The sequence below is a fragment of the Plutella xylostella genome, chromosome 11 (genome assembly GCF_932276165.1).
Source record: "Plutella xylostella chromosome 11, ilPluXylo3.1, whole genome shotgun sequence".
Classification (NCBI taxonomy): Eukaryota; Metazoa; Arthropoda; class Insecta; order Lepidoptera; family Plutellidae; genus Plutella; species Plutella xylostella.
In genome coordinates, this window is record NC_063991.1 from 85,699 (window position 1) to 99,114 (window position 13,416).

The 13,416-nt window shown below is 44.2% G+C and overlaps 1 protein-coding gene across 1 annotated transcript in view; it reads left to right on the top strand.

Moving 5' to 3' along the window:
- Positions 1-13,416, top strand: part of LOC105380915 (catenin alpha) — a 37,889-nt gene that overhangs the window by 15,219 nt on the left and 9,254 nt on the right. The window contains exons 15-17 of the mRNA XM_048623850.1: positions 443-548; positions 1,391-1,485; positions 12,559-12,710. Coding sequence (XP_048479807.1) covers positions 443-548; positions 1,391-1,485; positions 12,559-12,710 — 353 coding nt within the window. The remainder of the gene's footprint in view (positions 1-442; positions 549-1,390; positions 1,486-12,558; positions 12,711-13,416) is intronic.

Below are 13,416 nucleotides of genomic sequence, written 5' to 3' on the forward strand. Positions count from 1 at the left end.
AGTGCCTGGGAGAGCGGGGTCAGGTTGCTGACGGAGGCCGTGGATGATATTACTACTATTGATGACTTCCTCGCTGTCAGCGGTCAGTATATCGACATGTTGACGTAGTTTGCACCCATTCGAAACGTTATTTGAGAGGACGCTATGCCTGTTGTCCTTAACTGTTCAGTAACAATAGACACAACTACAACTAAATAATTTGCAAATGTGGAGATGCGTCGTAATGGTAATGACACCATTTCAGAATGATCCTTTAGACCTCATCCTCTTTCGGGTTACCCTTTTTAACACCCTGTATTGTTATCCTTATCCAATACATACATACGCTCACGATTGCAGTCCCGGAGTGGTAGTCAGGGGCGACTCGCAAGCGTGATCTTCTTGCTGCGTCTTCTTTTAACCAACTTATAACAACGTTGTAACCGTGTTTCTCCCTTCACAGAGAACCACATCCTGGAGGACGTGAACAAGTGCGTGGTGGCGCTGCAGGAGGGCGACCCCGACTGCCTCGAGCGCACCGCCGCCGCCATCCGCGGCCGCGCCACGCGGTGAGTGCACTGTTACCCCCTTGTTCATGGAAAAGTTACAGAACGTTTTAGCTAATAAACTGTCTTGTCCCTCTCTGACAGAGAAAAAAATGTTCTTTGACAGACAGGTACAGTCAAGAGTACAGGCAACGTTACAGTAGTTATTCTAAAATAAAATCCGCTTCAAAACTTTCATAATCGCATTACACATTCATTCTTCACAACCAGCATACTTCATCTATTAAACATCCTAACATTAAGAGCAGCAATAACTTATTATTATAATTATATAGTGAATTATTGTCGCTTCCTTACATAAAAAGGTACTACCCGTTATGTATAAAATGAATAACTTATGCAATTATGTTTTCATGAAACAAATTCTAATGGCTCAATATATATTTATTGTAGCCTGCCTATTTTATTTGCATTTTTTAAGTTTACGGTTAAATTTGCGTGTCTAACTTTTCGAGTACGCGTTATATAATAATAGAGACACGTGCTCTTCAAATGAGCTGCTAACGACAATAATATCATCCAAGTACGCAAATGTAAGGTCGAAATCACCGAACAACATATCTACTAGACGCTGCTGAGTTGCCGGGGCATTTGTGAGTCCGAACGCAGTGGTCTTAAATTGAGCGTTCCACAGCGGGAAAATATAAAGCTGTTTTAACCTGATCCTCAGGCGCAATAGGTATATGCGAGAATGCTTTTGACAGTTCGACACTACTAAGAAACTTTACGACATGCACAAATTTTCTGACACATACGATAAATTATAAGCGTCACGCTTAGTGACGGAATTAAGCTGTCCCGTCTGACTGTGTGTGTTGTTATACGTTTGTCTGTTGTTGTTGCAGCGTGTGCTCGGTGGTGGCGCAGGAGATGGACAACTACGAGCCGTGCATCTACACCAAGCGCGTGCTGGAGGCCGTCACCGTGCTGCGCGACCAAGGTAGGACCACAACTAACTACATAGAGTGCGACTACGATACCTTTGCAACTGATATAAGATGAGAGAAGTGGCAGAAATGGCGAATAATAAAAGTTACCCTAATATACAGGTTGTTCGACACAATGAACCTTTTGGTGCCCAGACTCACTTGTTTCTGTTGCAAAGTTAGCATTTTCAGAATCTACTTAACAGAATAATTATTTATTTTCATCTTTTGTAGGTTTTGTCACCAAGTCAAATTGTCATGACCAATGATAGTCAGACTACGTTACATATCTCTTTTTTCGTTGACTGTACTTAAAAGTTATTTGCTGATGTTGATAATTATGATGGAATATGAAAATCTGTATTGGAAATTTAACGGTTACTTATCACTTAAGTAGTAAGATTGAAATGGGCTATTAATTTCTAATAAATCTACTTAACACTTAATATCAGTTAGAAATTCATTAATGAATATGTATTATAAAATTATTAAGGTTGAATGAGGAATAAGAAAAATGACAATGATTTATAAACGTAAACACATTTATTTGCTTCGTAAATTGTATATTTCACAAAACAAAACGTCGTATTTTTACTTTAGTTAAAGCTTACATGGCACGGAAGAACTGGCTCTCCTTATTATAAAGCAATTGTTATACAAAAAATCAATGCTCTTTAAAGTATTTTTTTGAACAGAAAATATCCTAAACTTATTAATGAACCTAAACCTAAAAATTACAGAGTTTAACAAAATAGTGTTGTATCTTGTTCGGAATACATCCTTTTTTGCAGCACCCTGTAGATTGAAATCAACTACACCTTGCTTCTAAAAAGATGCACTAAACCTAAACGATTCTCAATTTTTACTGTAAACATTGATCATCATCAGTTTGTACTTAGTATTATTAATATCTATCACACAGCAATACAACAGTTAAACAATATTGGTAACATTTAACAGATGTCTAAATTAAATACTGTATCTTGTAAATGAGTTAGGGCACAAGGTATGGTGACGCCTCACGAGCGTTGGGAATGCGTTGCGTCTATGTAGAACGACCAGAATACGTTGAGGTGACCGACGCAGAGCTAACCTAACGCACTCGCATCGCTCATACGACATTCTGTGCCATTTTTTTTTCTGTCAAAAGTCACCTATTGCCTGTAGTTGTCTAGTTTGTGTAGTTGTGGTGCTTAGTTCTCGGGCTTGGGCGGGTGCGCCTGGATGTACTCGAGCGCGCGCAGGATGGCGGCCGGGATGGGCGGCGATGTGGGCAGGTGCGAGCCCTGGGGAGATAGGGGAGATAGAGACATGGCGATTTAGGGGAGATTGAAGCATTGGAGAGTTCAGGGTAGTGTTACTATATGGCTAGTAGTGAAGCCTTGTTCACACTAGGCTAATATTTTACTCGAGTGGCAAGTAATTTAGTAACTCTTGGCAAAATTCGTTCGCACTGCAGCACCCATATTCAGTACACAAGTGAAGAATGTTACATCTCCTTGGGAGAGACCGAAGCCCAGCAGTGGTGAAAGGATTAGACAATCAGATTAGCCGTCATTCAGTGATTGCTCAGGGACCGCCGAACGTAGCTACGTAGCGTTGATACGTCACTCGGGGAGGCTCTTGCGCGCCTGCACTGTCCCCCGAATTCCTAGAATGAATTTTCAGTTTACAAAATACTTACAACCGTCATCGTGATACTCTAATTTCGAAAGAAACAAGAACAAGATGTTTGAAAAAACACAAAGGTCGAACTTCTAGTATCACGATGAAGCTGGCAAGCCTCTTGTAAACTGACAGATCGTTCCATGACTTTGGAGATGAAGACATAAGACAGGTACTGAGGGTAGCTAGTCACCTGTGGCTGGTAGCCGTTCTCGTCGGCCACGTACTGCAGCTGCACCTGCTCGCCCTCCGGGGACGTCCACGACGCCTGCCCCTGCGCCACCGCCGCCTCGTTGTCCTGCAGACAGAACAAGAGAATGTGATTGAGAAACTATAATAAGACTACAGAAACATCCCGCTATCACGTGGATAGATAGATAGGCAGTCTTTAACTTATAATAGCTAGGGTAAATAGGCGGCGTTATCGCTTAAAGTGGTCTCTTCTAGACAGAAAGATTCTTCAGCAAAATCATGCTAATGATGCATCATGTGGATATGATCCTTATGGTGTTTTTATACACATGTAATGGGAAAAAGTTATTTTGCTATCCGGATCTTTTTAATTGGTATTTGGGTATCGGTAAGATGTTTTCGGAAAACCTTTATGTTGAAAAAGGTGTTTTGCGAAACGGATAGAGCTCCTTCCGAAAGGTAAAGGAACTTACGAATGTCCTTTGCGGAGCTTGTTTACTTGCGACCTCCTTGCTTTGGAGATCGTAAAGTAGGGAGAATAGTAATAACGTAGTGAGGTACGTACCTGTCCGGCGTTAATCAGCTGCCCCTGCGCGGCGGCGCTGATGCCGTTGCCGGTCTCGTAGCTCCACGCGTAGCTGTCCACGCCCACGTCCAGCTCCTGTAGGTAGAACCACACATCATCACAACATATTGCCTAGTGCGGGTTGGTGGACCCCAACACAAGCGAGCTCGTGCTGAGAGAGTTGTCGGGTAAGTGGGCAACCCGACTGTCAGATGTTTTCAAGCTGCCCGAAGGCTTCAAACCTAGACTAGGCTTAACGACTGCAGCCGAAACAGCAACCGGGACCCACGGCTTAACGTGCCGTCCGAAGCACGGATGGACTTAGAAAATAACCACTTGAAATCTGTCACCCATCGAATGATTGCCCGTGCCATGTGTTGCTTAACTTCAATGCTCAGTTATGATCACTGAAGATTGCTCGACTACGGACGCTTCAGCTCTGATTCGGGGAGAGAAACTCAGGATGTTAGGCAGCGCATATTTGCCGCATCATGGAATGATTAGATCTTCTGTGAACTGAATCACATTCCTATTGGGCTGTCAATACTCGTATTATTTTACGGACCACATTTTCACATATGTCTAATAAGTCCAACTATAGGTATGATTACTACAGAACCCAGTGGTTACCTGCTTGAGTATGGGCGCGTCTTTCTCGGCGCCCCCGGCGGCCTGCGCCTTCAGCAGGTGCGACACGTCGGCGGAGGCCACCGCCACACACGCGCACAGGAGTAGAAGTTTCTGGAAATTGTAACATAAAATTATTTATATTTTTTTTGGAAAATAACAATCACTGTAAACGGCTTTTTACAACGGTTTCCACTGATAGAATCAAGTTAAAAATAATAGTTACGTTAACGCAGTGATACCTATTGGTAGCAAACTAAAGTAGGTATAATTTGCCTTATTCCTTACCAGTATTAATTAATAACTCTAATATCGTATAGGTAATTACTTTGAAATGAGCATCTCACATCATATCCTAAGATTCCTAAGGTCACAGTGACGTCACGCGTTGGGTGTGATTTATGAACTTGACCAAAATTTGTCCTCAAAAGTAAACGTTACTTAAACGTATGTGTACGCTACTCCTACTTGCAACATTCTGTACAAATCGTCAAATATTAGGATAGGTACCTAATATTTTCTAAACCTATCCCAAAACAAGTTTTAAACCTTGTGAGAAATAAGCTCATCATAGCTTTTTGTAACTGCTGTATTGAGATTTTGCAAAAACCCGTAAGATCTCTTATTCTTACGAGATTAACAGTTTTTTTTGCATACCATCCATAGTTACAAACTTTCAGTTTGTAATATTTTGCAAGCTTAGCGACAAGCGTTTCTTATTTCTTATATTAGTCATCTAAAAGCTTGGCCCATTGTCATAATTTCGTAGATGTACTTGTGTTACGTTATGTTACTAATATCAAGATATATGTAAATAATGAATATGCACGCCACGTTGACCTCACGCCGGCTAACCTTTACCTTTCGGTTATGAAATATTACCATGTGTAATGTGTATGCCGCCTTAGGCCCGGGTCTCCTATTACGCGCCGTAGATCGCGTCCAGCGTCACGCCGTAGGCCGCGTCACGATGCTCACTACGTCTACGCGCCAACGTCGGCGTGTGAGGGAGACCGCATCAGTACATTTCTATAGTGAGCATCGTGACGCGGTCTACGGCGTGACGCTGGACGCGAACTACGGCGTGAATAGGAGACCCGGGCCTTACTGACGTTGTTAATGTCCTGAGTAAAGTTAGAAAAACCATGGAAATTATGTGTTAATCCAGAATGTCAGCTTTCCGTGAAAGAGTAACGAACTTTCATCCCTCATTCGTACTTGCAAACTTTAGCGTTTATAATACAGAGTGTCCCAGGAAAAAGTGTAAAAACTTTTGTGCTCGATATTTGAAAATTCGTGAAAAAAATATCAACTTACTTATTTTACACCGAGAGAGTTAGAGTTTCTGTGAATCGGGTATAGTAAATCCGGTATTTTTAAAAAGTCTTAGAAAAAACTTGTTGAGGTAGGTACCTGAATATCTTTTAGATGTGCACTTTAAAACTAGGAAACCCTGTAAGTATAATAAGTAAATAGTATATAATAAGTATATAAACGCGTAGTAAAGTATGAATGACAGATATATTTTTTTACTCTATCACGGAAAGCTGACATCGTGAAAAACACATAGATTTGTATCCAGGAATTTACACGGGTATACTTTTTAAGCCGAAGCGAAGGTTTCTTACAATATATCTAGAGTCTAGAGTGTATACCGTAACCTATATGTCACAGATATGTATAATTTATCGTTACAAATACGTTTAATTATTTCATATTCCCCCGAAAAACTTTACAAAAAAGCACTGACCATGATGTTTGTTTGTTATTACGTAGACGTATAGTTGACACGAGTGAGTTCACGGCACGACTGTTGCGATGTCGGCGCGCCCCGCGGCTTATATGCAGGAGGCTGTGGCCGCGGGTCAGAGTGACTCACTTGCGGGTCACTCTGTGGTCCAGCCGTAAGGGATGATGATACTCTTATAATGTCACGTTATAATGGCCCAAAAGTACTTGTCTAACCCCAAAAGTACTTGTCTAACCCCAAAAGACAATGAGTTTTATGAATTTAGGCTCTTAAAGAACAGAAACATTAAACGGCCAAGACCCGAGAACATATCTGCCCTGGCAGGGGATCGAACCCAGAACCTTCGGTATAGAAGGCGAGGTCACTATCCACTATACCATCCCGTCGTCATAAATCTTAGTATGTAGAATGTATTTATTTTTGGGTCTTACATAAATATGGCTTCAACTTTATCAGCTTTTTAGGCCATATAGCACTTACATGTACCTAGTTTTAACTTTAAACATAATTTGTACGTCGCATATATATCTAACACTATTATAAATCGTAAAAAATACATAAATAAGAAGGTCTTAATGGTGACTTCATTAGAACATCATATTATAAAGCGACAGTTTGTTAACATAAACAAACTATAAATTATATAAGAAATCCTTGGATTTTGGTAATGAACTTGCTTACGGTAACCTCATCTGATGTAATGTTGTCTATGATTGTGTCACTTGACCAATAACGTTACACAGATAGTTAATTAATAATGTTTCCCTAAATAAACTTAAAAGCTTTCCGCATCCAATCCTTACCAGCCACCCCACCAAGCCGAAGGGTTACCTACACTACTTTTGCCTACTATAGTCTCGGTCTTCACTCCAGAAAACGTTTACCCCATCAGTTCTTCGACAGATGTGACCAGCCCACAGCCAATCGGTAGTCTATGAGTACCCTATAGGATTACTTGGTTGCTGATACGATCTTTCACCTTAGATCTTGTTAGGTATTTACATTTTGTTACAAATATAAACGCAGCTTGTGAGAGGACAGCCATTTATTGACTACCGTTGCCATGCCAACGGACAGCAACCATAAATATACAACATTCCTCCCCACCTAAATAATAAGTATAAAAAACAAAAAATAACATTATCCCATACTTAACATAAAACTTATAAAACCCTTTTAAAACAACTTAACGATTCATCACCCTATTCTTTAACTAAAAACTCATAACGTTATAAATGAAATAATATGACACCCTACGTCCAGACAAATATTTAAGTAAACAACATAATTTCAACTAACCAACACTTCTTAATATCTACTTATACATCCCTCCCCTCTTAACAAAAACCTAAAACAAAATAAAACTACTTATCAAAAATTTGTAAAATATGTAGAAGGTTAAACAATAAGATCATAGCCAAAAGTAAACTAAAGTGTTAAAAATAAACAAAAATGTTAACAAAAGTTTGCGCTGAATAGCGCTGCGCACCATATTTTGGCCCGGGCACGCCAACAGCAGGCGCCTCTGTCGCGTCCTTATGTTAGCGCTGTTAGCATGGCCAGGGTGTATACGCGCCGCGCCAGCACAGCCACTTCGCTCTCCTTCTGTCACGCCGCGCGCAGTCATCCCAAGCGTGCGTCTCCTACTGCACCTCTGCTGAGGCTGACCCGTGCCGGCGCCCGCAGCAGCCGGAGTCCGCCCCGTTGGCCCGGGCACACCTGCCAGGTGTACCTGCCATATCGCCACGCCACCCACGACGTACACCTCCGCAGCGTCTTGCCGTGCCGCCCGCCGCGACGTCTTGCCGTGCCGCCCGCCGCGAGCGCCTCCGCATCCGCAGGCATCTCCGCCGCGCCGCCCGCAGCGAGCACGCAAGCACCTCCACCGCGCACCTTAATGACGTTCCACCCGCGCACCCCAGCCGGGGCTTCCCGCGCGTCTCCTCTCTGCGCACCCCAGCCGGGGCTTCCCGCGCGTCTCCTCTCTGCGCACCCCAGCCGGGGCTTCCCGCGCGTCTCCTCTCTGCGCACCCCAGCCGGGGCTTCCCGCGCGCCTCCTCTCTGCGCACCCCAGCAGGGGCTTCCCGCGCGTCTCCTCTCTGCGCACCCCAGCCGGGGCTTCCCGCGCGTCTCCTCTCTGCGCACCCCAGCCGGGGCTTCCCGCGCGTCTCCTCTCTGCGCACCCCAGCCGGGGCTTCACGCGCATCTCCTCTCCGCGCACCCCAGCCGGGGCTTCCCGCGCGTCTCCTCTCTGCGCACCCCAGCCGGGGCTTCCCGCGCGTCTCCTCTCTGCGCACCCCAGCCGGGGCTTCACGCGCATCTCCTCTCCGCGCACCCCAGCCGGGGCTTCCCGCGCGTCTTCTCCGCGCACCCCCTCAGGGGCTTCCCGCGCTCTTCTCCCGCGCACCCCTTCAGGGGCTTCCCGCGCGTCTTCTCCGCGCACCCCTTCAGGGGCTTCCCGCGCGTCATACCTACCTCCCGCACACCCCTTCAAGGGCTTCCCGTGCGTCCTCGTCCTTGTGACCTCCACGCACCCAGTGCGCGTCTTCGCGCCCCACGCCCGCGAGCCGCGCCGGCCCCTCCCGCTGCGCCGCCCGCCGCGTGTCCCGCGCGCTCCACCCTCACTCCTCGCAGGTCTTGCTCTCCACCTCTCCATCACACCCTCGTCTTAGATGGCCCCGTTTCCTGCACCGACAGCATGTCGAGTCCTTGTACCGGCGCTGGTCCCCACGGTGGTGGCGGTCCCCGCAGGCCGCGCAGCCGCCGCCGCCGCGCGCGCCCGCACCGTGCAGCGCATGCCGGCTCCCGCGAGCGCGGCCGCCCCGGCTCCTCGCTGACCCGCCTCCGCTTCCTCCGCCACCGCGCCCGGCTCCGCCGCCTCTTACTTAGGCACTTTCCCCGGCCTTTGTGATGGTCTTTTTACACAATTTACTTGGGTAAATCCACCTACGTCGCCACTGTTAGGTATTTACATTTTGTTACAAATATAAACGCAGCTTGTGAGAGGACAGCCATTTATTGACTACCGTTGCCATGCCAACGGACAGCAACCATAAATATACAACAGATCTTTGTGAGTGCCGAGTGGCCTTCAGTTTATGGACCAGTCCCACTACGAGTATAAGTGTCCACGTTTCAGCCCCGTAGGTCATAATAACTAAGTATAAGAATCATTTCGTCGTAATCAGCATGTGTCATACCCATACCTGTGCAGATTCTCACTATGAGCATCTTAAATCTTCGCGCATCGTCTTTCCTTAAGGCAGTGTTATGCAATGTTGTAGTGGCCAAGCTTGTATTCATGTAAGTTTGTGGGTTCCATAAGGTTAACATTGGACTGCTAGAATTGATCCTTGATTTTCTTACACTTAGACTTGTTATTATTAAATTCTTTATTGCACAAAGTAAATTGGTACATAGGCGAACTTAATGCTAGCAGCATTTTCTACCAGTTAACCTTTGGTGATCTTAGACTATCCGGTTTAACAACTGAGAACGTCAAGTTACGCAGAAATTAAGTATGACATGCATTAGATAGCAAAATATAGACGTTCATCAATAAATAAAAAGTATATAAAATGAATAAAAACTTTGACTTTAGCAATGAATTGGCTAAATAATCATTACACAGGATTTTATTTCTACTATGATTTATATTGAAACTATAGGTCTTAATCAAGTTTAGTCTTATCCTTGATGTATTAATGTATGATAATTATTGGGTGGTCGTTTTCAGAAGGATACGGAACCCTAAAACACCTTAATCAATATAAGTATTGGATGCAATCAGGTGACACGAACACAGACTCGTTACTTTAACTTGACATTTACTAGGGTTGTCACCAGCGAATTTAAAATAAAGACATTTCTAAGCTTCATAAATTTTAAACCGATTGTTATTGAAGGTTACCGTTTGAAAAAAAAAAAAATTAAATTATGTCACATGTAAGTACTCGAAGTGCACCGTTGCTGTGAGTTACTGTATTATTTTTATACGATAAGCAAATTACCACATTTGCTGCAAGATACTGTATTTTAACCGCCACAGCTGTGAGTTACTGTATTTTAACGGTCATATATGTGAGCTACTGTATTATTAACCGTCATAGCTGTGAGTTACTGTATTCCATAAATTTTATCCATAAATAATTAAAAAAAAGTTATTGCCAACCCTAGTTTCATACGAGCATGTGTAAGCAAAAAAAACTGAATGAAATGATGACATTACGGCGCTCCCAGCGAGCGGGAATTAAGGCCAACATGACGCCGGCCACCGCGCGCGGCCGGCAGAGATACCTGACCCCTGAGCGATATGGCTACTGAGAGAGGGGGGTCAGGTTGCTATGCAGCCCATTGTAGTGATCGATTCTTCTAAATCCTTACGGAAAATAGGGGGTTATAATATTGAATTAGGTGTACCCACGGTTCGACTGCGTAGACAGATAAAATTGAATACAGTATTATGTTGTTAAAGATATTTACACACATACATACTTATATGCTCACGGCGGAAATCCCCAAAGGGATAGTCGGAGGTGACCCGCAAGCGAGCCACCCGCTTTTCGCTGTACGTTTGCACTCACGAGATAGGTCGCGAGCCGTGTGAGAGAGGCGATATGTGTTAATAGTATGTATTTACCCGACTGCCGAAGGAGGAGGGTAATGTTTTTGATTGATTTTTCAACAAACATGACCTTTTGAACCGAGGAAATGTTATTGAACTACGGTAGAACCAATTGGGGTTTCCTCGTCTAGTATTGTGATGTTGTGTTTGTGTCACCACTCAGAAATGTAAAGGACAACTAGTTTTTTTTTATACGAATTTATTCAATACATATTGCGAAGATCAGAAAAGATACATTATCTGAAACATAAAATATAGCCGGATAATTCAACAACGCCTGGGTGCATTTTAGCAATTCTTTTTCTTATGTTCATTGAAGTCCAAGGATATTTTGACGGCCGACTGGTGTAGTGGTTAGTGACCCTAACTGCTATACCGAAGGTCCCGGGTTCGATTCCCGGATGGGGCAGATATTTGTTTAAAGACGGATATTTGTACTCGGGTCTTGGGTGTTGATATTTATGTTTTAATTATGTATCTATATATGTATTTGTGTAGATCAGCTGTCCGATACCCATAATACCTACAGGCTCTGCCTAGCTTGGGGTCGGATGGCCGTGTGTGAAGATGTTCCCACGTATAATTGTATACTGTAGATATATGGCTAGAATACAAAGTTGCATGTTGATAATCTTACACCGAATGGCCAACAGGTCTCCCTCATCAAGTGTATCGACAACATAATCAAACGTAATGATTATGGGGCCGAGCCGGCCGTCGCGCGATGCGTGAATATTGAATAATTTTGGCCAAAGGGCCGCCCGCAGCGGTGCGCTCAAGTAAACGATATACAGGGTGATACTGGCTTAAAGGTCTATCCGTTTCCACCAGTGCTATGCTATGTGGACCAATGAATTATGATTGTTGGATAAAAACGCATAGCTACATACGTTGCATCATCATCATATATGCATATTATGCATAGAACATATTATTATCTGGTGGAATAATACCCAATATGTATGTATGTAAGCCGAAAGTAGGGGACTTAGGGGGATACTCTGAACTACATGCTTTATTTCTACGATATATGGAAATTATTTAAAACTTGTTTAGGCTTACTGTACCGTTTTCGCAACACCCTGTATACGCCGCTCGCCCCGCGGGTACGAGCCACGGACGCGTTGCGCAACGCGGGACCTTCGGACGAATAACTCATCTTTAATTTATTAATTCTCTTCTCGTTTCGACTTCGCGTTCATAAATGTTTACTAAAGATTTACGTATTGTGATTATTTTAAGGTTACTGTATGTGTGTAGTTTTATACCGATCATATGATGTACCTACAGTCAACAAAAGATATATTAATGCCACCCCTGCCCAACACTACTACTAATATTATAAACGTAATAGTATTATTGAGTATGGATGTTTGTAACTCTTTCACGAGAATACGGCTGGACATATTTCTATGATAATTGGCATGTATCTACGAAGTTGCCACTCCGGATTAACACATAGGCTACTTTATATCCCGAAATTCCCACGGGAAAATCTTTTAATGAAGTTTAACTGTTTTCGTGGAAAAGCTTGTCGGCCATACTAATTTATACATTGCACCACTGAATTAATGACTACTTGTGAATTTTATTAGGTACCTCTTTTTGTGTCCTATTAAAAACCCTATCTATCTATCTAAACCCACTTCTCCTCCTTCCCCCAGTGATGTCCAAGTTCGCTGTCCGCGTGGACGCCGCGGTGTCCGGGCTGGGCGGCGGCGCGGGCGGCGGGCTCGACGAGAACGACTTCATCGACGCCTCCCGGCTGGTCTATGATGCCGTGAGGGAGATCAGGAGGGCCGTGCTGATGAACCGGGTATGTGCGGGAGATGAGTGGTGTGTGCAGGAGACAACTAGACATAGCTAGCACGGGGCGCAAAACAAGACGTGCCAAAAATCTTGCTTCCCGTGATAGTTATGCTGGAGATACAAAGATTTTATAATATTTTTTATCAATACAGATATTGCTTTCAAGAGAAAGCTTCCTCCTCGGCCATTCCTCAGAGCCTGAAGACAAAAGTCTTCAACCAGTGCGTCCTGCCAGTGATGACGTATGGTGCAGAGACGTGGACACTGACGGTAGGACTGGTCCACCGATTTAAAGTCGCTCAGCGTGCTATGGAGAGAGCTATGCTTGGGGTTTCTCTGATGGATCGTATCAGAAATGAGGTTATCCGTCAGAGGACTAAGGTTACCGAGATAGCTGTCAAAATATCCAAGCTGAAGTGGCAGTGGTCATATCTGCCGAAGAACCGATAACCGTTGGGGTAGACGAGTTCTCGAGTGGAGACCACGAACAGGCAAACGCAGCGTGGGACGCCCTCCTGCCCGCAGGACTGACGACCTTAGGCGGGTGGCGGGTAGTGGTTGGATGAGGAAGGCCGAGGACCGAGTGTTGTGGCACTCCTTGGGAGAGGCCTATGTCCAGCAGTGGATGATTATTGGCTGATGATGATTTCAAGAGAAAAAGAGTTGCACTAGACAGACTGCATAATGATAAAGCTGTCAAAATTTGCATAGTG